Source organism: Acomys russatus, chromosome 13, assembly GCF_903995435.1.
Source record: "Acomys russatus chromosome 13, mAcoRus1.1, whole genome shotgun sequence".
Taxonomy (NCBI): Eukaryota; Metazoa; Chordata; class Mammalia; order Rodentia; family Muridae; genus Acomys; species Acomys russatus.
This window is the reverse complement of record NC_067149.1, coordinates 29,047,631-29,069,109: the sequence shown is the minus strand read 5'-3', so window position 1 is coordinate 29,069,109 and position 21,479 is coordinate 29,047,631. Positions and strand designations below refer to the sequence as shown.

Below are 21,479 nucleotides of genomic sequence, written 5' to 3'. Positions count from 1 at the left end.
AAATTCTTGTTTAAACTTCATCAAATGTAATAAGAATATAAAAGCATGAATCATTTTAATATAGAACATCTGAATGTACAATATCCAAACAATGTACTAAGTAGAGAATTCAATTCCTAAATCAGAGTAGATTAGCTGTCAAAAAAAACCAAAAACACCTCTGATGGATTCTCCAGCCACCTGGTGATATAACAAGACAGGATAAGACAAGACATTCAAAAGCTATATGTTAGAAACTTTCAACTGTAGGCGTTGTATTTATCAGAAAGTTAAGGTAGAGCAAGGAGTAGAGAGACACAATCCTATAATCCCAGCACTCAGGGTTGCAGAGGCAGACGAGAGATCTTTTTAAGTCCAGGACAGCCAAGGCTACACAGAAAACCTGTCCCCCAAAACAAAACAACATATAAACACATTAAGGCAGTTTATATAGATGGGAGTAATAAGCACCAGTCTAAGATATCCCTCCACCCCCAGGATTTCTCTGCATAGCCCTGGCTGTCCTAGAACTCACTCTGAAGACTAGGCAGGCTGGCCTCAAACTCAGAAATCTGCTGCCTTTGCCTCACAAAGGCTGGCCATCAAAGGCATGCACCACCACTGCCCAGTTAAGATAATCTTGTATCCCGCCCCCCCCCAAAAAACCTTCCGGAAATAAAATGCTTTTTTTCCTGATGATACAGAAATAGCTTAGTCCAGTCCACAGCTCAAGAGGAAGAAAGGCAATGTAAGCGATGATATTTTAGGGACTCAGTCAGCGACTATTTTTGAAAGATGGCACCTAGTCGGCTTTTCTATATAAGTAAAACTAGTGATTTGCATTCATTTTGGATGTTTTGCTTGCACGTATAAGTGTGCACCAAGTGTGTGTGCTGTGCTCTTGGTGATAGCCCCTGGAACAAAGTTCCAGAGAGTTGTGACCCTACAAGCAAGTAGGTGCCAATAATCAAACCTGGGTCCTCTGGAAGCGCAGCCAGATCTCAACCAACTAGCCATCTCTCTAGCCTAGTAAATATCTTTCACTTTCTTCCTTCTCCCCACCACCTTTGTTTTGTTTTTATTTTTTGAGATAGCCAGCTGTCCTAGAACTATGCAGATCAGGCTGTTCTTAAACTCAGAGGTCCGACTGTTTCTGCCTTTAATTCTCTGATGAGATTAAAGGCATTCACAATCATGCCCCAAAAGGATGCCATTCTTAAAGCTGACATGCACAGAGATATTAAGTATCACTGATGGATTTATTTTAATAGACCACTGAAGAGGTTCTGCTAGTTTAACTACTAAATTATGCACTACACCAGATATTTTTTTCTTCCTAAGATCCAACTAGTTGTTAGAAAGCTAAACTAGAACCATAAACCAATCTTGTAAAAAAGGAACACTTGTTAATAAAGACAGCTAAGCATGTTGGGGCATGCATGGAATTCAAGCACTACAGAGGTGAAAGAAGAACCCTAAGTTCAAAGCCAACGTGGGTACCTTAAAGAGACAGTAATTCAAAGCTTTTTTAAAGTTTAAAGTTTCTCTGTGTAGACCTGGCTGCCCTGGCCTGACTCTGTAGATCAGGCTGACCCGGAACTCACAGATCCACCTGTCTCCAAAGTGCTGGGATTGAAGGCTTCACAATAAATTTTTAAGGAGGCTGAGAATGTAGTTGCTCTTGTCTAGCACATAAGGTACTAGGTTCTAGCTCCAGTGCCACCATTAGTAATAATAACAAGATGACGGTGACAATGAGGAAAGCTGAGTGTGGCAAGCTCACATCTGTAATCCCAGCACTTGGTGACTGAAATAGGAGTGCCTAGAGTTTGAGGTCAGTCTGGGCTATCTAATGCGTTCTGAGGCACCTGAGCTAGAGTTGAGATCCCATCTCAACAAAGAAAGAACAATCTGGCTGGCTGCCTAAGACTTTAATCCTAGCGCCTGGAAGGCAGGGGCAGTAAGAATCACCGAGTTCAAGTCCAGCCTGGTCTACATAGTAGCTCCAGACCAGCCAGGGATACAAAATAAGACCCTGTCTAAAAAATTATAATAAGAGAGAAGCTATATCATCACTTGCTGAATGTTATACTCAAACTAAGCAGGTGGCTCACTAACAATGCTCCCCGCCCAACACTACTCAGAGCAGTGTGCAAAGGTGAGTTATCCTTACACGGAATAACTGAGCCAGTGTGAAAGTAACTTCTACCACACAAATTACAGAATAAACCAGATTTTTCCTTTTGAAAAAGACAGTATAGAGTTCAGACTGACAACATTTGGAAATTACCAGCATTCAAAGAGGCAGAGGCAGGCGGGTCTCTGTAAGTTCGAGGCCAGCCTAGTCTACAAAGTGAGCCCAGGCCTACATATGTACTAAGTTAGCTAACCTAGAAACTCAGGACAGTGACAACCTCACCACCTGCAATGCGCCAGATAGCCACCCTAAATCCTCAAGACAGCAAATACAAGTAGACTCCAAACAACATGATTAGTATGCCAGCAAAAGGGCGGATACAGGACAGAACAAAATGCCAACAACAAATTCCCGAAACACTATCAAAGGCAGGAAATTATGGGAATAAATCTGTTTGCAATGATCAAGAAACATAATGGAACATTCTTTTCTCAGGTTCTTTCAAACTAGGAGGTTCTCTTTGTGCCAAAGCACAGATAATCCAGAAAGCTCTGATAAATTCTTAACATTTGTTATGCCTCAAGTCAAAAGGATTCTCACCTCTACTGTGATCTTTAAGACCTCTCCAATGTTTTATTACATCCATTCATTTATCTGCTGTGTGTGAGGACAACTTTTGAGAGTCAGTTCTCTCCTTCCATTAAGTGGGACTCCCAGATCAAACTCAAATCCTCAGACCTGGCACCAAGTACCTTAGCCTGTTGTGCTATCCTACCCACCCCCCACCCCCCGCCCCGGTATCCCTAATTTTGACAGATCTATTCTGAACATTCTGAAATCCTCTCCGCGCCCCCCCCCCCACTTTCCTAAACAGCCCTGAGTAACAGATAGGCCTGTGATCATGAACCCATGTTTTCTACTTACATTGTTTCTCCAGTTTTGGCTACATGACAGAGAAACTGATCCAGGACAGGACAAACTTCCTTTTTCCCTCTCTTTTCAAAATCTAGATAAAGAAAAGAAAGAAAAGGTTATCTCTATGTCCTCTCTCCAAGAAAATCGTACTCAAAGTCTTTCTCTACATTTTAGAAACAAGAAAATGAGCCTCCGGTGGATGACGCTGGGACATGCCTTTAATCCCAGCACTTGGAAGGCTGAGTGAGTTCCAGGACAGCCAGGGCTACACAGAGAAACCCTGTCTCAAAAAATCAAAATCAGCCTCTTACACAAATACCCACGTCCAGCCCAGAATCCCTACCTCCATAACACCCTCTTCCACCAACAGGGCGAATTCTCCTAAAGGGGGCACTCCACCCCACAGACCATCCTTTCACGGTGTTTCCCAAGAGTGGTGCAGGGGAGCCCTGGCAACCGATCCAAGCCCCGAACCCCAGGGCGTGTAACTGAACGAATCCACCCCCCAACACCAGCCAACTAAGCCGCCATCCCCCAAATGTTCCCGGACATCAGGAGGGGGGTCCTCAGAACGCCGGGACCCCGCGGTTCCAAGTTTGGGAAGCAGTGTTCTCTAGCCTGTTGCTCGCCAAGCCTCGGCCCCAGCATGGTGGTGAGACGAGCCTGCCCAGGCCCGGAGGCCGTCGCCACCGCCACCGCCACCGCCGCACGACGAGGCCAAGCCGGTGCCAGGCGCTCCCCTCCCCCCACCCCCGCGGCCCACACAAAGCCCGGCGCGGGCGACGGCGGGGAGGCGCGGGCGGAGGCCGCCCGAGCGCGCGGCCGCAACGCGGCGACCCCCACCTTTCAGCGCCTCCTGCAGCCTCTCGACGTCCATGGCGCCGCGGAGTCCCTCGCCGCCGGCGCCTCCCTCGGCCGCCGTCCCGGGGGCCGCGGCGCCCGCCCCCGCCCCCCGGACGCCCGCCCCCGCCCTCGCACACACTCCGCCACACGCCGGCGACCGGGGAGGGGGGGGGTCCCGAAGACAGCCGGGGGGAGGGAAGCGAGAGACGGAGCGAGACGGACGGAGCGAGAACCTCCCCGAGCCGCTACCACCAGCCCTCCAACATGGCGCCCGGCACGTCAGCGCGCGCACGCTCCCCACAGCTGTCGTCCTCGCGCCCGCCGCGCGCGCGCGCTCACTCACGCGCGCCCGGCTCGGCCCGGCCCGGCCCAATGCGCGTGCGCTGCGAGGGGCGCGGGGGACTGAGGTGCGAGTTCGGAGCCTGCCGCTGCCAGTCTGCGCTTCAGCCGCGCCGCTGAGCAGAAGGCCATGTGCCACTTCGCCTCTCTGAGCCTGTTTGCCATCCGCACACTGAAGGCGCAGGTGCCGACCACTGTCTACCGTGGCTGTGATCACTAGGGCTCAGAGAATACAGTTTCAATGTATTTCTTTTTTTATTTCTGAGGGTCTTGTGTTTCCCAAGTTGGAGGATGACCATATGCTACCCACTCTTCTAATCTTATTTTTCAAGCGCTGGGATGATAGGGGTGTGCCAACATCCCTGGTTTTATGGGTGCTGGGATACAACCCCTCTACTTGGCAAGCATTTTACCGACTGAGACACATTCCAACCCAGTACGCCTTTACTTTTTAAAAATCCACGTCTATTTACTTACGTATTGGGGGGCGGGGGGGAACCACAACATGCATGTGGAGGTCAAAGGACCACTTTGGGGAATTGGTTCTTGCATTCCCCTTTGTGGATTTCAAGGCTGAAAACACAGCCCCCCTCAGACTTCCGGGTAACCGTCTTCACCTGCTGAGGCATCTCCCTGGCCCCTATGCATTTTCAAAACAAAATAGACATACTAATGCTAATGCTTGCCTGGACTCAACTTTGATATTTAGTGAGTCATGATCACTACAGCTGAGAAACTGAAAGACTGAAAATCTAGAAAAAAAAAAATTTTTTTTTTGAGACAGGGTCTCTCTGTGTTAGCCTTGGCTGTCCTGGAGTCACTTTGTAGACCAGGCTGGCCTTGAACCCACAGTGATCCGTCTGCCTCTGCCTCCCGAGTGCTGGGATTCAAGATGTGCGCCACCAACGCCCAGCTCTTTTTTAAGATTTATTTATTATACAGTGCTCTGCTTGCATGTACACCTGCAGGCCAGAAGAGGACATCAGATCACATTATAGATGGTTGTGAGCCCCCATGTGGTTGTTGGGAATTGAACTCAGGACATCTGGAAGTGCAGTCAGTGCTCTTAACCTCAGAGCCATCTCTCCAGCCCATGGCTGTCAATTCTTACAAGGAAGGAGAGGGCAGGAATCTTCAAGCAATTTTTTTTTTTTTTTTTTTTTTTTTTTGGTTTTTCAAGACAGGGTTTCTCTCTGTGTAGCCTTGACTGTCCTGAACTCGCTTTGTAGACCAGGCTGGCCTCGAACTCACAGTGATCCACCTGCGTCTACCGCCCAAGTGGTGTGCACCACCATGCCCGGCCTTCGAGTGACTCTTTAGCCATGACAAATAGAGACAAAGTTATGTCAAGACAGTTCTAGGACTCAGAACATCTGACTCTCAACCAGTATGGTGCATTTTATCATTTTTCCGTCAGCTTTTTTAAGAAGTAGGGCCAGCAAGATGGCTCATTAGGTGACTGTGCTTGGAGGCAGAGTTTGATCCACTGTACCCATGTGCTAGAAAGAAAAAGCCGATTCCCTCTGGTTGTCCTCTGTCGTCCACTGTTTGAATGCAGGCACACACACACACACACACACACACACACACACACACAAAGTAAAGAAAAGCTATTGCTTGTCCCTCCTTCTCTTCCCAAGGCCCACTTATCATGTCGTCAATGAAGGGATAAAGCCTGTTGCTTGTCATGTCTGAGATGGTAAGACTCTGGACACATTACAAAGTTGACTTGAAAAAATGATGGTTTTAAGCTGGGCGTGGTGGCGCACGCCTTTAATCCCAGCACTCGGGAGGCAGAGGCAGGCGGATCGCTGTGAGTACGAGGCCAGCCTGGTCTACAAAGTGAGTTCAGGACAGCCAAGGCGACACAGAGAGACCCTGTCTCAGAGGCGGGTGGGGTGGGGAAGATGATGTTTCTGACTCTAATTCTGGCCAAGTAGAATTTTCCTATACTCAACATACCTCTGTCAAATTTTGCTGTCTGTGTCTTCAGGCCACTACTGACCAGAGCACACACTGGATGACAAGAAGGTTTCACGGGAGGACAGAGTCATGAATCTGTTGGCCATCAGTGCTGTGTGTTAGGGTCCCTCCAGCTCAGAGTGGACCTACTAACTCCACAGCCAGGTTTACCATCTCCTCTCTGTCACCCAAGCCACCACAAGGGCCCAGCCTCTTACATCACAGCAATCTGTGCTGTACAATAGAGCCACGGAAGCCAAGTGCTGTAATCTGAAGAAAATAACTCAGTAAAGTTGAAAAAGAATTCAGTTCCTGGCTTCTTCCATAAAAACCAGAACCTCGGGCACCAGCCCTGTTTCAAGTGCTCAGAACCAACAGTGGCTGGTAGCTCTCTCACGCTCCATTGTTCCAAGGCATTCCATTGGAACCTTCCACTAGACAACAAGCCAAGTGCATTCCTGTCACGCTGCTTTGTCCCTTGCATCCCTCTCAGCTTGGGTCAAATTGAATTTTTTTTTTTAATGAGTATTCAGAATCTGTCTAGCTCTTTCTTTTCTGTGTGTTGGGGATCAAACCCAAGGTCTCTCACATGCCAGGTAAGCCCTGTACCACTGAGCCCCACCTCTCTACTTATTTGTCTCTCCTCCTCCACTCCTCCTTCTTCCTCCTCTCTTCCCCTCCCTCCTTCCTCCTCTCTCTCCCCTTTCCTTCCCCTTCTTTCTCCTCCCTTCTCCTGTCCATCCTTATCTTTGCTCTCCACTCGTTCTCTACCTCCTTTCTCTCTCTCTTTTTTTTTTTTTTTTTTTTTTTTTGGTTTTTTGAGACAGGGTCTCTCTGTGTAGCCTTGGCCATCCTGGACTCACTTTGTAGACCAGGCTGGCCTCGAACTCACAGCGATCCACCTGCCTCTGCCTCCCGAGTGCTGGGATTAAAGGCGTGCGCCACCACGCCCGGCCTTTCTTTCTCTCTCTTCCTCCCCTTCTCTTCCTTTCTCTCCACTTCTCTTCCCTCTTTCCCCTCTTCTCCCAATCTCATAGCTTCCTTTTCTCTCTCACTTCTTCCTCCTTTTCTCTTCACCTTCTCCCCTTTCCCCCTGATCCATCTGTCCCCTCTCCTCCCTCTCTCTCCCTTCTCTCTCTCTCACCTGTCCTGTCCGCCCCCCTTCTTTCTCCGCCCCCCCCCCAACACTTCTAATTTTTACAGAAAATTGCACTCTGTAGCCCAGGTTGGCCTGGACTTGGCCATATAGCCTGGACTAACCTGGAAGTCACCATCCTCCTGTCTTGGCCTCCTGAGTGTTGAGATTGTAGGCATTGACCACCATGTCTAGCCATCTCTCCAGCCTTCTCATTTAAAGGTTCCTGCACGTAGGATTTTCTGTTTGAAAGCTCCTCTCCTGCAGTGGGGCCTTCCCCACACATTTCTAGTCTCAGGTTAACTGCCACTTCCTCTGAGAACCTTCCCCTGTTCCCTTAGGCTGGCATTGCTGTGGATACTGCTCTTCTGTCTTGTACTTACCTGATATTTGGAGGTCGAGAGTGGAGGAAAAGAGGAGCCTGGCGACTGGTTTTTTGGTTTCTTTCCTACTTCCTCCTAGAGTTCTTAACTGGAAAGCTTCCTGCTAAACCTTGTGTTAGTCCCAAAGATGGGAGGAGAAACACCACCTGCCCAAGTCATCATGGCCAAATTAATTAAAGCAAACAATTAATTAAGGCAAGCTGTTTTATTCATGTACACAGACTGCCTCTCCCTAAGGTGGGGTTTGAGAGGTCTGCATTGGATGTGAGGAAGACAAAATTTTTAGAGCTCAAAGGTAGGGGCATTCCAAATGGGGGATTTGGCAGACAAAAGAAGTGGGGCTACAGGAGCAGAACATAAGAAAGCATATTAATCCTAATGACCTCCAGAAACAAAGACGTGACTGCAAGGTGGAGGTAGCAACAGGTAGTCTGAACAAGGTAGCCATAGCAACCCTTTGGAAACAGTTAAGGTTGCAAGATGTTTTTAACCTTTTGAAACAATACATGACTACTGCCACTCCTGGAACAGGCGGCAAGGAACCATTTGTAGTTAAGGTTGCAGGTGGGGTACAGTCCAATCCTTGAGAAAAAGAAGTTTGATTATAACCAGAAATGAACCCAGTTTGTCTTTACTATGAGATGGTCTTTAAGCCTAAAATGGAGGGGGGCTGCTTCTTCACTTGCCAGTTCCCTGGGAGGAAAACAGGATGGAGATGTGGCTGCCGGCCCCACAACTCCCCATCCTGATTCTTGGGGTTCCTGCCCACGTCTGATCTCCCGACACTGAATCAGAGGATCCAATGGGCTTGGTGGAGGGAATGGCTGGGGCTTCCGCTTTGGGGGCTTGACGGTGGAAGTCAGCTGCCGTTCACTGGCCAGCCCAGTGGAAAGAGCCTGATGGCGAAAGGCAGAGGAGAGTTTAGATTGGGAACTCTTTCCACTGGGCTAGCAGGGACGCAATTCACCGCAGGGACAGTTGATGCTAGTTTTGCAGTTAAGGTGAGGTCAATTAGAACAGCCCATCTTCCCAATTACTGATAAGAGAGGCCATGAAAGAAGACAATGGATGCCGGGCGTGGTAGCCCACGCCTTTAATCCCAGCACTTGGGAGGCAGAAGCAGACGGACCGCTGTGAGTTTGAGGCCAGCCTGGTCTACAACGTGAGTCCAGGACAGCCAAGGTTACACAGAGAAACCCTGTCTTGGGGGAAAAAAAATCCCCTTTATGACATACCATTCTACCTGCTATATGACAAGAGGTGTCAGTGTGTACTTCACAATGGGATAGCCATAAATAATGACATCATGGTATATATTTTACAAAGCTGGAAAAATCTGAGCATTCCTGCTGTTTTAAATGAAAATCCCAAACGTTCTATTTTACCAATAAAGACTCAGGAGCCAGATGCTGGGGTGAAAACCTGCTAGCTCAGAGAGGCAGAGAAAGTACCTAGCTTGACTTGCCTACTCAGCTCCCATCCAGATGGAAAAGGCCCAAAGGCTCACTAGCTCAGCCCAGGAAGAAAAAGCAAAATCAAAACAAAACAAAAACAATAACAACAACAAAAACCCAAGGCCAAAGGCTTGCTAGCTCAAAGCTGAAAAAGCCTAGCCAAAGAGCTAAAAGCTAAAAAGCCCAAGAGCCCTTTCTACTTCTACATGCTGTTTTAAACATCCCTTGACTCAAAGTCCCTCCTTCTCTTTAATCATTGTCAGCTGGTTTCTTGCTCTGTCTCTTGACCTATGGTTAACTTTATTAAATCCTGTGTACAGATAGCGAGCTCTTGGATTAAAGATGTGTGTTAGGGCTTTTTACAGTTCACAATCTCAGGGGTCACAATGGGATCAATGATCCTGCAAGAGAGCTTTGTGAGTTCAAGGCCAGCCTGGCCTACATAGTGAGAACTGAAGGGCAGCCAGAATTACATAGAGAGAAAGAGACTCTTTCAAATAAATAAATAAACAAATAAGAAAAAGGATTTTACCATAAAGAAATGATAAATACATATGAAGATTGAGTAGCTTGCCTTCCTTTAAATATCCCACAAAAGCCAGGGGAGGTGGCATATACCTTTAATCCTGGCACTTGGGAGGTAGAGGTAGGTGGATCTCTGAGTTTAAGGCCAGCATCTTCTACATAGTTCCTAAACAATCAGATATTAAAAAAAAAAAAAAAAAAAAAATCAGAGCCAGGCGTGGTGGCACAAACCTTTAATCCTAGCAGTTCTCAGGTGGATCACTGTGACGGTAGCCTGGTCTACAAAGCAAGTCCAGGACAGCCAAGGTTACACAGAGAAACCCTGTGTTGAAAAAAGCACTATACAAAGGCTTAGAAGTCCTGTGATTCCTGTGGCCTTTCATGTATGCCTTCCAGTCCTTACTTATATGTCACAAGGAGTGTGAAGACAGAGCTGAGGTAGGCAGAATAAACTGGCTAGAGCATTCTAAGCAGTGTGAAGGCTACCTCACAGCCCCACTGTGTTTCATGTCAGCGCTCCCAGACTCTCAAAAGCTAACAGGCAGCCGGGCAGTGGTGGCGCACGCCTGTAATCCCAGCACTTGGGAGGCAGAGGCAGGTGGATCTCTGTGAGTTCGAGGCCAGCCTGGTCTATAAAGAGAGTCCAGGACAGCCAGGGCTCCGTTACACAGAGAAACCCTGTCTTGGAAAAACAAAACAAAACAAAAGGCTAACAGGTATTTAGGGAGGTGGCACACACCTTGTTCTTTGCTCTCAGCCCTTTTCCTCTTTTTTTTTTTTTTTTTTTTTTTTAAAAGGCTATCTGTCCTGGGATCCACCTGCTTTTGCCTCCTGAGCGTAGGGATTAAAGGCGTGTGCCACCCCGCCCCCACCCGGCCTTCTTTTACGCTCTTTATTGTTATCTATGAATCACCTTTCATTGCTTAGGAGTACACATCTTCATTCTAATTAGCTTGCTAAGAACAACTAAACAGTGCGGTTCAGTTACAAAGTATCCGATTGGCTGGCTCAGGCCAAGTGTCCATACCATAGTATATACCTGGGAACAAAGGTCTCGTACAAGTCTGGCTGTTGCTGGGCATTAGGCAGAGAGGCCAGGTGATGGAAGTTCTCAGAAGTGGGAGGGAGGTGGTAGGATCTGGTCAGACTTTGAGCACATCTGTAACTGCGTTTCTGCATGAGCTAAGCACCTGCAGCAGACGCCTGAAGAGAGGAGCTGGCCTCCCTTCATGTGGGTGGGCCTTGCTCTTCCCCAAAGTGACTGGCTCCACCCAGGACCTGGCTCAGCAAGTTACCCTGTAGCTCTTAGGGCTGGCAGCCTGCATGATACGAGCCAATGTTCTGGCAATCCTTATAGGAATTCTTAACCTTTCCCCTCCCTCTCCTCATCCTCTTACCCTTTCAGCCCCACTTCTCCCTCTATTGTCTGTGTGTCTGTGTACACCACATTACTAGGCACAGAGTGTGGGTGAATAATCCTAGTGGGAAAGAAAGATCTCTGGGGTTCACTGGATTTACTGGGTTCCAGGCTCAGTAAGAGACCTTTTAACAACAACAACAACAAAAAGTCTCTCTGTCCCAAATACATGATTTCTGTTTCTTTGGAAAACCTCAGACACATAAATATAAATACACACATACACTATCAGTAGTTGGATGTGATAAAATGGAATGTTCTGGTTTTAATCAATGTCTAAAATCTGACACCTGAGTTTTACTCCCAGCTTCCCACTTCCTGGTTGTGGGAACTCAGGTAAATCATTAATGTCTTAAATGCCTGTTTCTTCAGCTGTGACCCGAAGCTAACAGAGGTGACTTAACCAGTTAAGCCAGTGACTTGCTTCAGTGACTATGACCTGGTGTTCTCATTTAGGCTGACTGACAAAAATATCTGCGAGTTTGCTACCTGTGTCTTTTGAATAATTTCAACTGCAAAGAGTCACAACACTGCAAGAAACACTTTCTCTGAGGTGCTTGAGCCTAGGGTGTTGAGCAGGTAGCCACAAGTTCCTGAAAACCTAGTGTAAATTCCTGCCACAAGGAGAACCACGTTCCTATTTATTTTATCACGAAATGAGCTGATAAACTACCTCCATCTGACATAGGGTTCCTTGTGAGAATGGACCCAGTTTAGCATCTTTGAGGACTGCCATGAAGGAATGCTGTGGTCTCTTTCCATCCCATCCAATGCTGTACTGTCAAATGTGCCCCGTCATTAAAGACAGTCACGTTACTTGTATTATCAAGAGAGTATGTCCGATTTCCCCTGTGTTCATTCCTCCCTCACCGCTGTAACTGTATTTATTTTCTGTAAACTGCAGTGAGAATTTACTCGTAACTCAGATGCAGCACAGGAGAAGGGGGTGGTCTGAAGTCAAGGTGCAGGGAGGCCAGGCTCCTCTGAAAGCTCTCTGGCCAATTCAGGCCCTGTCTCCTCCTCTTCTGCCAAACAGTCTCTGTGTCTGCCTGTCATCTGTCTCTGTCTGTCTGCCTGTCTGTCTCTATTCTCCCCCACCTCATTTCACGTAGCTCAGGCTAGCCTCACACTCTTGTAGGACAGTATGACCTTGAACTTCTGACCATTCCGATTCCCCCTGCCAAGTGCTGAGGTGACAGCTGTGGGAGCACACACCATCCCTGGTTTAGGCAGTGCTGGGGACCGAACCCAGAGTTTCAGGAAGGCAAGCACCTCACCAACTGAGCTGCAGCCTTATACTTCTTTTATTATTTCAGACAAAGTCTTGTGTAGCCCAAGCTGGCCTCAGACTTTATATGTAGCCAAGGATAACCTTGAATACCTCATCTTCCTATCTCCACCTCGTCACAGGCATTCCCCACCTTATTTGGAAACCTTTTTTACTCTTTAAAAAAAAAAAAAAAATTATTGCAGCACGCTTTTAATCTCAGCACTCGGGAGACAGAGGCAGGTGGATCGATGTGAGTTCGAGGCCAGCCTGGTCTACAAAGTGAGTCCAGGACAGCCAAGGCTACACAGAGAAACCCTGTTTCAAAAACCAAAAAAAAATTTTTTTTAAATAGATAAATTATTTTTTTGTCTGTATAAGAGTGACATCCAATGCCATTGGGCACTATGGCGATCAGAGTACACTTGCAGGCCACTGCAATTGTCCCCCTACTTCCTGTGCCCTGTGGGGAATCAAGCTCAGTTTGCCCAGGCTTGGCAGCAAGTGCCTTTACCTGTTGAGTCATCTCACCAGCCCCCACGCTTAGCCTTTAAAGGAACTCTAATCCTGGCCTGGGGAGACAGCTCAGCAACTAAAACTGAATCCGTTTGTGGTCACAGGGCTGGGGAGAGGACTAGTGTGAGAGAAAAGAAGAGGAGGTGCACCTAGGCCCGTGTGGCCACCTAAGGGATTTAATTCTCAACTCCCACGGGACATGAGCTGAACTGTTTGTTTAGGTTTTCATTTAGTTGTGTGTGTGATGTGCGTGAGTGCCTGCACCCACGCGTGCACGTGCAGAGGCCAGAGCGGGGCGAGGAGTGTCTTCTTCTTCTGCTTCTTCTTCTTCTTCTGCTTCTTCTTCTTCTAAGGAGTGTCTTTGATCATCCTCTGCCTATTGACTTGAGATGGGATCTCACACTGATGTAGAGGCTGCGTGGCCTGCCAGTGGGCCTGCCTGGCCTCACCTCAGGGCTTGGGTTACAACATATGCAAGCGTGCCTGGCTCTTGCCGTGAGTGCTGAGAAATTTGAACTTAGGTCCTTGTAGCTGCAGAGCTAGGGCTCATAACCGCCAAGCTATCCCTAACTCCTACAGTGCAATAGGTTTTTGTTCGGATTGTGGGGTTGTTTGTTTCCTAGATAAGATCCTATCATTTAGCCTGGCTGGCCTGGAACTCACTGTAGACCAGTCTGGCCTGGAACCCACTAAGATTTGCTTGTCTCTGCCTCCCGAGTGCTGGACTGAAAAGGCATGTGCCACCATGTCCAATGACAATGAAATTTTTTTGTTTTTTGAGACAAGGTTTCTCTGTGTATTAGCCTTGGCTGTCCTGCAATTCTCTTTGTAGACCAGGCTGGTCTCCGAACTCACACATTCACAGAGATCCACCTGCCTCTGCCTCCTGAGTGCTTGGAGTAAAGGCGTGCACCACCACGCCCGGCTTGACAGTGGAATGTTTTATGCACCCAAATGACAGACACTGATTTATGTTTGTCAAAACCTTCAGTGTTCTTATCCAATCTTTTCTTGGACTCCCAAGAGAACACCCATCTTTTAGAGAGGCCCAGGTCCTGACACTTCCTCATACATTTGAAAATCTGCCATTGGTAACATCCACCACTAGGCTGGTTCTCGAGTTACCTGAAGGAAGGCTTTGTTCAAATAGGCTGTGGGCAGAGGGTATAGGTTAGAGACAGAGGGCTTCAGCTTGCTGAAGGGCTGTAGTCTTGATTCCCGGCACCACTAATGCTGCCACCAGCACCACTCAAAGCTGGCTGTGGAGGTCCACTTGCAGGTCTCAGATTCTGTGACGTCTGTGGCAGGGTCCAGAGATATTCACTGCTATCAAGTTATCAGTGATGTTGATGCTGCTGCTCCAAAAAACACACTCTAAGAAGCACGGTCCACGGCGGCGGTGGTGGTGGTCGTAGTAGTGGCGGTAGCGGTGTGATACGAATACATGTGGCCCCTGAGACCACACTTGGAAAAATGTAAGCTCAGAGTTAAGTGGTTAGCCAGATGTAGTGATGCACATCTTTAATGCACCCAGGAGGTAGACAAAGGTGGCTGAGGATTCAAAGTCAGCTGGTCTGCACAGTGAATTCCAGCCCAGCCAGGAATTCACAGTGAGCTGTTTTCTGTCTAAAATAATAATTGAGAAAAAAAAAAAAAATTCAACCAGGCAAGGTGGTGTACATCTTTAGTTCCAGCATTCGGGAGGGCATAGGCAGGTGGATCTCTGTGAGCTCGAGGCCAGCCTGGTCTACAAAGCAAGTCCAGGACAGCCAGGCTACCACAGAGAAACCTTGTCTTGACAAACAAAACAAAACATCAGCCAGGCAGCGTTGGTGGTTAATTTCTCGGAAGGGCCTAATAATGTTATCATGCCTATAATTATTATGGCGGTATTTTCTAACCCACTAGCAATCAATCAAGACACAGATGCCTGTAATGTTTTAAAATAGCCTTAGTTAACCTGGGGCACGGAAGATATTAATCCCCTAAACTATTTCCCATATTGGGGCAGGTATCCCATACTCTGCTCCAATCCCATGCCATCTGCTTCTAATAATTTCTATAGAACTACCTCCCATCCATAATCCCAAATACTTACTAATTATCATCTGGGCCAAGTCTCCACCCAGGCCGGCCATGTGCTTCTTCCTTTCTCCAACCCATGGTGCAGCTTTTTTTCTTCCTTTCCCCTTTCCCTGTTTCTCTTTGTCTCCCCAAGCCTGGGAACCTTAGCCATGCCCATCCCATTCATTTGCCCTGCCCAGGTGTGATGGCCCTTTATTTGTCAAATAGGACAGAGCTGGTTGGGAGTCCTAGGTGCCTGGACCCTAGAAAAACCTGGCTCTCTTCTTTATTTTATTTCTCTTTCTTTCTTTCTTTTTCTTTCTTTCTTTCCTTCCTTCCTTCCTTCCTTCCTTCCTTCCTTCCTTCCTTCCTTTCTTTTGAGACCAGTCTATGTAGACCAAGGTGTCCTGGAACTCACAGATATCCAACTGCCTCTGCCTCGTGAGTGCTGGGGTTAAAGGCACACACCACTATACCTAACTTTCTGTCGTTATTTCACTATTATGACAGACATGACAATGTGCAGGGTGACACATAAAAACGCCTACACAAGAAGGCCTTGTCATCCTTGGCAGATCATGGTAGGCTTCCAAAAAGAACCAACACTTTTGCCAAGGCTACACAGAGAAACCTTGTCTCAAAAAAAAAAAAAAAAAAAAAAAAAAAAAAAAAGAAAGAGAAGAAAATGAGCTCTTCATAATCCTTTGTTGTGTTTAGCAAAATTGTGCTTGGCTTGTTGGCCATAGAACATACAAAAATAACACAACTGCTTCAAAGATTTCAAGCTGTTCAAAATATATTTTCCTGCCATCTCGTCTTAAAATCAGCAGAAGACTTTCGGTTCATCTATTGAATTTTCTCATGCTGAAGACTAAATTTTAATGTTTATTTTTATATAAAAAGCTTAATTGGGGCTGGAGAGATGGCTCAGAGGTTAAGAGCACCACCTGTTCTTCCAAAGGTCCTGAGTTCAATACCCAGCAACCACATGGTGGTTCACAACCATCTATAATGAGATCTGGTGCCCTCTTCTGGCCTGCAGGTGTACATTCAGGCAAAACACTGTAAACTTAATACATAAATCATTTTTTAAAAGTTTAATTATGTGTGTATGTGTATACATATGTGGGCATATGCATATGGGTACAGTACCCATAGAGGCCAGAAGAGGGCATCAGATCCCATGAAACTGGAGCTATACGCTGTTGTGAGCAGGTCAGTTTGGTTGTTGGGAATCAAACCTAGTCTTCTGCAAGAGCAGTGCCTGCTCTTAACAGGGTAGCCATCTCTCTAACTCTTCAAGATTAAATTTAAATCCTAGTGCCACCATTATCCGATAGAATAGACTGTAACCCTCTCCCCCTTACTAGCCCTCTGTGTTATAGGAATCAGCAGTGAGCCTTCTCCTGTAACATTCTGAGGAGTAACTGCAGAAATGTACATCAAATACCTGACACGTGGTAAGCAGTTTACGTGCAAACACTAGCTAATGCTGCCACCAGGGACCTGTCTACCAAAGGAGGAACTTGGGATGCAACCCACCCAGTTGGACCATACCAACCCAAGGCCAACCAAAGGCTTGTCTGCTTTGACCCTTCACCTTCCTAACAAGGGATAGGATGCTGACTCCTGTACATCTCACTTCTTTCTTCTGAGAGTTCACGAGTCTCTAAACTCATTTTTGGTCATTGAATATGCTGGTGATGCTACAATATTAACAGAATGAAAGCGAAGGTGTGTGGTTCGAGACAGGACCACGGCAGTACATACTTTGTTCTTAATGTACATTGAATGAGTGGATGGTTTTAAGTGTGTGTTTCCCTTGTAGCGGTTTTCAGCCTTCCTAATGCTGCCACCCTTTAAGACAGTTCCTCATGTCCCGGTGACCACCCGACCATAAAATCATTCCATTGCTACTTCATAACTGTAGTTTTGCTACCGTTGTGAATCATAATGCACACATCTGGTTTGCGACCCACAGGTTCCCAGAGAACCCACAGGCTGAGAACTTCTGCCTTATGGCTTCCTGCAATTAGAGAGGAGGCTAGAAGTCCTGACCATGGAACAGACCAGGGAGACACACCAGATTTGTTCCATGTCGGGGCTTCTACCTCCTGTCTAATTGTATCTAGTGCCTGAATAACAACTGAGTCAGCTTTCTCCCCTTGTCTGCCCCGGTGCACCCCGATCTGTGTAAACCTCCTCCACTCTTCTTCCTCTTAGAACAAAGGCCAAGGCGCTCTCCAGATATCACAGGAAGTCTGTGTGATCCACCGTGCCCACTACTCTCCTGGCCTCAATGAAAGTGTCATTTCTGTGTCACCCTGGCTGTCCTGGACTGGCTTTGTAGACCAGGCTGGCCTCGAACTCACAGAGATCCGCCTGTCTCTGCCTCACGAGTGCTGGGATTACAGGTGTGCGCCACCGCGCCTGGTTTTTGAGAGCTCATGTTCATGTTCTCCAAACTTTGTTCATTCTTCCTTGGACAGAGAAGACTACTAGAAATGAATAACGTACTATGGCACTATTATAAGCAAGGTAAATTTTAATGATTTTTACAAAATAAACTATGCTACATATTAAATCCTCTTTACTAGTTATACATACTTAAGATACATTTTTAGGCTTAAAATCTTATCAAGAGAAACATACATACATAATTCAAAAGTAATATCAAATAACACATATTTAAAGCTTTTTACATTTTTAAAAAAAGGTAAAATGGAAGATGAGACATTTAAAAAGATAAGACAGTCATTTCATCTTGGTGCTTGTCTCTCATTTTACCTGTAATAATTCATTTTCTTTGGATCATTTTTTGATGCATTTATTTGCAAACAAAATTACAACAAAAACATCAACTTTTTTTTATTAAAAAACAAAACAAAAAAACCAACACCCCGCCCATTACCCCCTCCCACCCCCACCCCCCCCCATGTACTCGGGGACTCCTTGGGAGCTCCAAACACAGGCCAGGCTTTTTCAATGACAATGCAAACATGTCAAGCCAGTGAAGCCTGGTTCTCACGTGCTCACACATATGGTGGCACACATAAGAGGTTTATGTTGAAGACTTGAGAGACTATTTCCAGTTTTGACCTGTGAAAAACTAAAACGCAACCAAAGCGCTCTCTCTTTTGCCCGAGAGATCTTGTCAGAGGTAAATGCCAGCAAGGCTATAGTGAAATGAATGACCTAGGGATTAGCCGCGCAGAATTCTTCAACTCACAGGTACGGTAAAAGTCGGTGTCTCTTGTAAAAGACATATGGTGTGTGTATGAGTGTGTGCAGGTGTTGACCTTTTAAGATGTCTGAAACAGTCCCATCACAGATGATCGGGTCTAAGATCGAGGAAGAGCTCTCGTCTACCTTCATAGGGGTCCCCAAGTTCTGTCACTTGGTCCACTGAAGCCCAGGTTCCTGTACTCCCCAAAAGTTTACATTATAGGCAGAAAGGGGAAAGAAAAAAAATGAAAACTGTAGCAGAAAACAAAAACATAAAAAGAGTTGCCTGCCAGTCTGCTAAATGACACTATTACACTAAGAATGAATTTCTAAATTTGATCATGAAATCATGTCCATTTTGGTTCATCAAACATTTGGCATTTATCCTTTATGAGTAAATGGCCAAGATTTCCCATGGTTCTACATTTATGTGGCAGGGGTCCTATTTGCAGGGCAGGCTATAATAATTTTTAACTTACTGAGTCACTGTTCTATGATGAATCAGTAATTTTTGTTTTTTCAGACAGGGGTTTGTGTGTGTGTGTGTGTGTGTGTGTGTGTTTGGTTTGGTTTTTGAGAAACTCTTTCTATGCAGACCAGGCTGGCCTTGAACTCACAGAGATCCACCTGCCTCTGTCTTCCAAGTGCTGGGATTAAAGGCGTGTGCCATGCTCCAGAGTTTTTAAATTTTTAAACAAATTATATGTACTGGCATTTTGTCTGCATCTATGTCTGTGAATCATGTGCATGCTTGTTATCCTAAGAAGCCACATTGGGTGTCAGATCTCTCTGGAACTGGAGTTGCAGATGCTTTTAAACCACCATGTAGGAGCTAGGCATTAAACTCAGGGCCCCTGGAAAGAGAAGCAGCCATTTCTCTTGACCACTGGTCCATCTCTCCACCCTCCCCTTCACCTTTTTCTGGAATGGCCTGGATGACCTGGTATTCACCATGTGGTCCAGGCTGGCCCTCACTCATAGCCATCTAGCTAAATGGTGGGAGTACAGATGTGAACCACTATGCCCAGAGCTATCAATGTGAATCGTGATTTGATTGTGCTTTTTTTTTTTTTACTTTTGCTTGTGAACACTGCAAATGCAGTTGTAGATGTTGGCCAGCCTCTGGCCAGACAATGAAAGTAAGATGGCTCACTCACAGCACTGAATATCAACTCCCACTGAAAGCTTAAGTTTAGAGCATTGTGCCCCAATACTAAAATGCAACTGTTAAAATCATGGAGACACTCAAATTGATTTTGTAGACACAGGCCATGTTCAAGTATTAGAATTTTCATCTAAGTCACAATTTCTCCAATATATACCGGAAATAAACAGCAGGAAGTAATGTCAGCCTTTCTGCTTACTCTGCCATTGAAACTTCACTTCCTACTCATGCAAAAGCATGGTCACTGCTTGCTGTTGAAAGGGCTGGTGCATGCCTGTAATCTTAGCAGAAGTAGGTAAATCTCTGTGAGTTCGAGGCCAGTCTGGTCTTCAAAGTGAGTCCAGGACAGCCAAGGCTACACACAGAAAAACCCTGTCTTGAAAAACCAAAACCAATCCAAACCAAAAACAAAACTAAAACTAAAAAAAGGAAGGAAGAAGGAAGAAAACGACACTACACAGAACTCCATAGCTATATCTATGAAGCAGATTTTTTTGTTTTGTGTGTGTGTGTTTTGTACTATGTATTCAGTTGGCATCAAATAGTTGAGAGTTGAATAGACCAAAGGCATTGCTGTATTTTGTATTTGAAGGCTTCTCCAGACTTGATGGATGGTCTTCAGATCTGATAACCAGTGAGGAGCCTAACCAATGCTTGTGGGTTCACTGGATGTTCTGAACAGACAAAAAGCAAAACAGCAGCGGAAACCAGTGCTTTCTGTCACTTTCCGGCTCCATCAGTAAGACCCAGCTTGTGAGTATTTACCCCACATACATCCCACGTGCCCACAGGCGGAAAGACCCAAAATAAGATGTCTTGTCTGATGGTGAGGACACAAGACAACAGTAAAAATGAGAAAAGCGCATCATGGGGTAATTTCCCTAACAATAGCAGGTGGTAGGTGCCACCTCAGCATTTCAGCTTGACATCGGTGACTATACAATGACTGTGCCACACACCAACTGCCACCCCAGTGTTCCACTGTAGTGCTGAGGCTCCCTGCTATCACTTCAGGATGTGACATTTCTGATACAGGGCCCATGATAACCTACTAGTTTCTGATATATGGCTCCCACTCTTCATTAATAAAAATAATGTTGTGTTTTCCACTTTCAGATTGCTCTACGTAGAATGACGAGAACTCAGGATGTTTGTTTTTTGTTGTTGTTTTTTTTTTTACCCCCTGGAAAATAGAATCCAGTTCACACAAACCTGTATTTTATAGAAATGCACTTATCCTGGGGATGTTCCCTTTTCTGTGGTAGACTTTGCTCCTCTTACCCTCATGGAGATGGCACAGGCCCCTCCTAGTTCTCTAGGCTGCAGGAAATATCAAAAAGGTCATTTATGCAAAAGTCATTTGAGATAAATAAAGCATTATGCAAAATGTCCCTATGCTGATACCAACCTTAAAAACAACTAGGGACTAAACCAGATCCCTCTTGGGGGTAGAATAAGAGGTTGTTCTTGTGTAGCAAGGTGCTAGGAGTGTAAGGCTTCTAAGGCAAGAGCTAGCTCCCCACAGTGAGAAAGAAAAAAAAAACAAAACAAAACAACTGCGCCCTGAGGCTGGTAGACTCGTGCGTTCTCTTACGAGTTAGCTGAAATATTTACTTGAAGCAAATCAAATCTGAAACTGGAGCTGGGTGTGCTGGCACACACCTGCAAATCCAAGACTTTCTTGGAAGTGGAGGCAAGCTGGTTGTAAAACCCTGTCTTAAAAACACAAAACAAAACAAAAAGGCTGGGGAGACGGCTTGGCAGTTAAAAGCCTTTGCTGCTCTTGCGGAGAAAGCAAGCTCAGTGGCCAGCACCTAAGTCAGGGGTCTCACCGCTTCTAACTCAAGCTCCAGGGGATGTAATGACCTCCTCTTCTAGTTTGCATCAGGACCTGCACTCACATGTCCATACACAAACACAGACACAGACACATAGAAAAAAAATTAAAACAATGAAAACCAAACAGACAACTGAAGTTGTCCTTTGATTTCTGCCCACTGCCTAGTAGCCTAGGCAAGTGTTTTTGTCTGTGGAGAAACACAAACTCACACCTCTTTGCTAAAGAGATCCTTGGGCTTTCTCCTTCCCCCCCTCACCCCCCCTCTCTCTTTTTGGCTTTTTGAGACAGGGTCTCTCTGTGTAGCCCTTGGCTG

The 21,479-nt window shown here is 46.2% G+C and overlaps 1 protein-coding gene across 1 annotated transcript in view; it reads right to left on the bottom strand.

Moving 5' to 3' along the window:
• Ppp4r2 (protein phosphatase 4 regulatory subunit 2) overlaps positions 1–3,970 on the bottom strand; it is a 43,592-nt gene extending 39,622 nt beyond the window's left edge. The window contains exons 1-2 of the mRNA XM_051154997.1: positions 3,875–3,970; positions 3,041–3,122 (exon numbers count right to left, since the gene is read on the bottom strand). Of these exons, the coding sequence (XP_051010954.1) occupies positions 3,041–3,122; positions 3,875–3,908 (116 nt within the window). The 5' untranslated portion in view covers positions 3,909–3,970. The remainder of the gene's footprint in view (positions 1–3,040; positions 3,123–3,874) is intronic.
• Positions 3,971–21,479: the final 17,509 nt, after the last annotated feature.